Source organism: Monoraphidium neglectum, assembly GCF_000611645.1.
Source record: "Monoraphidium neglectum strain SAG 48.87 unplaced genomic scaffold scaffold01410, whole genome shotgun sequence".
NCBI lineage: Eukaryota > Viridiplantae > Chlorophyta > Chlorophyceae > Sphaeropleales > Selenastraceae > Monoraphidium > Monoraphidium neglectum.
Window position 1 is genome coordinate 1 of NW_014012218.1, and position 3,681 is coordinate 3,681.

Sequence of the window (3,681 nt, forward strand, 5' to 3'; positions counted from 1 at the left end):
CAAATACACACAACCCCACACACCTGCTGGCCTCACGTCGTACACCTCACAGAAGAGGGCGGGGTCCAGCCCCCGGCCCTCCAGGACAGACACAACCTGGCGGCGTTGATTTTGGGAAGAAACAGGTCATTGTGAGCTGTCAACGCCACATGCCGTTCTCTGGGTCGGTCTGGACAGTCCAAGGATTTGGGTGACTGTGCATGTCATCCCGTCACAAAGCGGCGAGCCGAGCAAGTTGCCGGTGGGTCGGATTGCCGCCGGCGGCGGCGCCGCGGCGCAGGCACCGACCTCTTGGTGTGTCCAGACGTAGAAGGCGCCCTCCCTGTTCTCCCCAATGGCAGGGTCCAGGCTGTCTGCATCCTGGGGGAGGATCGGCAGAGAAGTGGGCATGTGGGGAAGGGGGGGAGAGGGGGCCAGTCCAATCGCCAGGCACGCGCGGTGCAGGTCACCTTCAGATTTCAGTGACAGCTCTGGCGCTGGCAATTGGCCGCGCCGGCCTAATTCCTCATATCACGAATGAGCACGCGTTTGGAGGGACGGGTGGGCGCGGGCGCATCTCCCGGGGCGGATCGCCACGCCGACGGCCAACCAGGGGCAGCCGCCCTTACAGAATTCATGTGCCCCAAGCAGCCCCCAAAATTCCGATGCGTCCCGATGCTCCCTGTCAAAATAGGCACTGCTGTGACGAGCAGAACAGGTGTGTTGTTTTATATATGTATTATGATCCTTGCTGTTTGTTTGATGATGCCACAAGACATGAATCATAAATCTTGTGCCATCAACCTATGACACAAAACATGTGTGAACATGTACAGCGTGACATCTATGTTTGAAAGATATGCATGTGCCTCAACGCCGCACCTCTGCGGAGAAGAACCCGCCCTGGGGGTGCCTCATGTCGCGCAGCAGGTAGTCCAGCACACCCCGCACCGCAAACACACCCCACTCCGCGGCACCGCTGCCCCCGCCGCCGCCCCTGGGGCCGTCCCCGGCGTGCGGCGCGCCCGCGGGCGCGCCGGCCGGGGCGGGCAAGGGGGCGGCGGCGGCGGCGTCAGCTGCGATGGCGTCCAGGTATGTTGAGACCAGCTGGGGGTTGTCGTACAGCATCTGAGGGGGTGGGAACATTTCATGGAGAGGGCTGTGTTGGTGAAAGTTTCAGGCGGGAGGGAGTGGTGAGTGAGGGTGGTCGAGAGAGAGCAGGGTTTGTGCGAGTGCGGGGGCAGGGCGGAGGGGCCCCAGTCGTCACTTACAGCGAAGAATGCATCAGGCTGTGTGATGAGGCTGTTGAGACGCATCGTTGGGTGTTGCTGTCGACACTCTGCAGACAGCTGCGCGCAATGACGTATCCAGGCTGCACTGGTGCAGCCGCGAGTGCTGCAGCCAGAGATCCGGCGGCCTGGAAGGCCGCTGGGCCAGGAGCGACCACAAGCATTGGCGGTCCCCTAGATATGGCAGGTCATGAAGGTGACAATGAACCACCCCCCTTGAAAGAACCCCCGCACCTTCTCAAACTGCGGTGCGTGGGCGGGCCCAGCGGATGGAGCAGCAGCCGGTCACGACAGCGGGGTCGGGGGGCCGGGGAGGGCGGCGATTTAGGGTTGGCTCGCAGGCCGACGGTGCAGGCGGCTGCTGACCCGGGCCACATACTTCATGCAAGGGACGCGTTTTGGGGCTGCGCTCGTGAAGGACCGGGGTCATGCAGCCGTCCTCCATTGTTGTGCCCCCGCTCCCACCCCGACAGCCACACCGCCTGCCCCCCCAACCCCGAGAACGCGCTCACGTGGGGCACGTGGAGGTGGGCATCGACGCTGCGGGTTTGGAAGGAAGGGGACGGGGGGTTTGACGCGCCAGAGCGGCTTGTCAACGGGTTGCTGCAACCATATCGCGTGCCGCGACGAGATTGTTGGCGCTGAAATTAAATGCAGGTGGGAGTCGGATGGGCGTCAGCGGCCGTCCTTCCACCACCACCACCACTTGAGAAGGAGCCCTTGCGCTGGCGGGTGTGAAGCAAAATTTGCCCTCAGCACAGAGCCGCACCTTTGACAGGCGAACGCTGACAGCAAGCAAGCAGATGATGCGACCCCACAACCACCTTGTTGCAACAAACACGTGCGCACGCGGCTCCCGAGCATGGACGCAGGAACAAACACGCACAAGCATATCCCAGTGCCCGCGCACCCCTCCCCTCACCTGTAGCGGTGGAACCCCCCTCCCAGGTGGTCGTACATGCCGCCAGCCGCGTACGCCCTCAGCGTGTGCAGCGCAGCACCCAGGAGCTCCTCCCCCTTGGACGCGTCCCCTGAGAGCTGCGGTCAAAGGTATCGTCAAAACATAGACAGTTCATTTCACATATTCACCGACACGCTTGCTGACGAGCATAATCAGGGCCGCGGCGGCCGCGCCCTGCCGATCCTGCCAGCGCTGGGTGGCTCGAGCCGCGATGGCTGAGTCGAACCCCAGCCGTCCCGTGGCAATCCTCCGCGGAATTCGTGTCGAGGCCGCGCCCAAGACTCACCGCCCTGCGACCACGTCTCATGTCGTGTTTCCCGGGGAGCACGGCATCTGCCCGCCCATCCACCAAGCTGGAGCCCTTGAACCGCCCCCCATCCCCCCCACCTCCAAACGCCAACATCCCCCACCCAGCCTTTTCACCGCCGCGGCGCGCCAGCCGCCTGGCGACTCTGATCACCCTTTTCCGTCACTCTCAGCACGACACAGTGGCGCCTCTGCCCCCCCACCCCCATTCCCCGCCCCAAAGCCCTCAACCGCAGGCCGCCCGCACGCACCCGGGCCTGCTGCGCCGCCGCCAGCAGCGCGTTGATCTCTGAGGGCCGAGGGAACTTGGGGGCGGCCCCGAACCCGCCCAGGCGCGCGTCATACCGCTCCATCAGCTCAGAGGCTGCCGCCAGGGGGGCGCCTGAGTGTGTGTTTGGGGTTTGAGGGACCCGAGGTTAGGATTGCGCGCGTTGGAGGGCGGCAGGATGGAGAGTGGCGGCGAGGGAAAGACGACAATGTGCTGTGGTGATGCGTCGTGGCGGGACGGTGTGGAGTGAGGATGCTCATGCGAAGCTTGAAAGCCGCGCAAAACGGCTCGTGTGAGGTGTGACAGTGCCAACCCCCACCCTGCAGCCATAAGGGCGCCGTCAGGCTGCACTGGCTGCACAAGCTCCACCAAACTATCAGTGCTTGCGACAGGTGGGATGAATGCGGCAGCAGCACGGCCCCCACCGTCAATGAGCGCGCTGTGTCAGCAAAGCGCGCCAGCAGGTACCCTGGACTGCGTTGCATGTGTACGCCGCATAACCCCACCTGCCAGCAGCTTCAAGGGCAGCTGCCCCTCGGCGCTTTCGTCCCCGTCGCCCCCGCCCCGCGCGGCGATCTCCTGCAGCTGCTCCAGGGTGCTGGCGGCCTGGGGTTGCGCGGCGGTTGGTGCAGACGGTTGCAGGCGGTGCTGTGATTGGGGCAATCATTTTTGGAGGCCACAGTGGATTGCCCCTACGAGGCCCCACAGGGTTGCAGCAGTTGCTTCAACCCTTTCTGACCATGCCGATGAACAACATGCCGACGAACAAGGCGCAAGTTGGCACTGGCGGGCGCTCGAACAAGCTCCCCCCACCCCCGGCTCTGCCGTCCAGATTGCAAGACATCGGCATGACCGCTCGCACCCACATACGCACGCCC

The 3,681-nt window shown here is 64.1% G+C and overlaps 1 protein-coding gene across 1 annotated transcript; it reads right to left on the bottom strand.

Annotated features, from left to right (window-relative positions):
- Window positions 1–861: 861 nt before the first annotated feature.
- MNEG_7771 (Spermatogeneis-associated protein) lies at window positions 862–3,671 on the bottom strand (the record flags this gene model as incomplete). The annotated part of the gene is made up of 7 exons (XM_014043753.1): window positions 862–1,107; window positions 1,503–1,511; window positions 1,748–1,808; window positions 2,191–2,306; window positions 2,787–2,917; window positions 3,310–3,409; window positions 3,657–3,671. Coding segments are annotated over 7 exons (678 nt in total), but the record flags the coding sequence as incomplete, so codon positions are not given.
- Window positions 3,672–3,681: the final 10 nt, after the last annotated feature.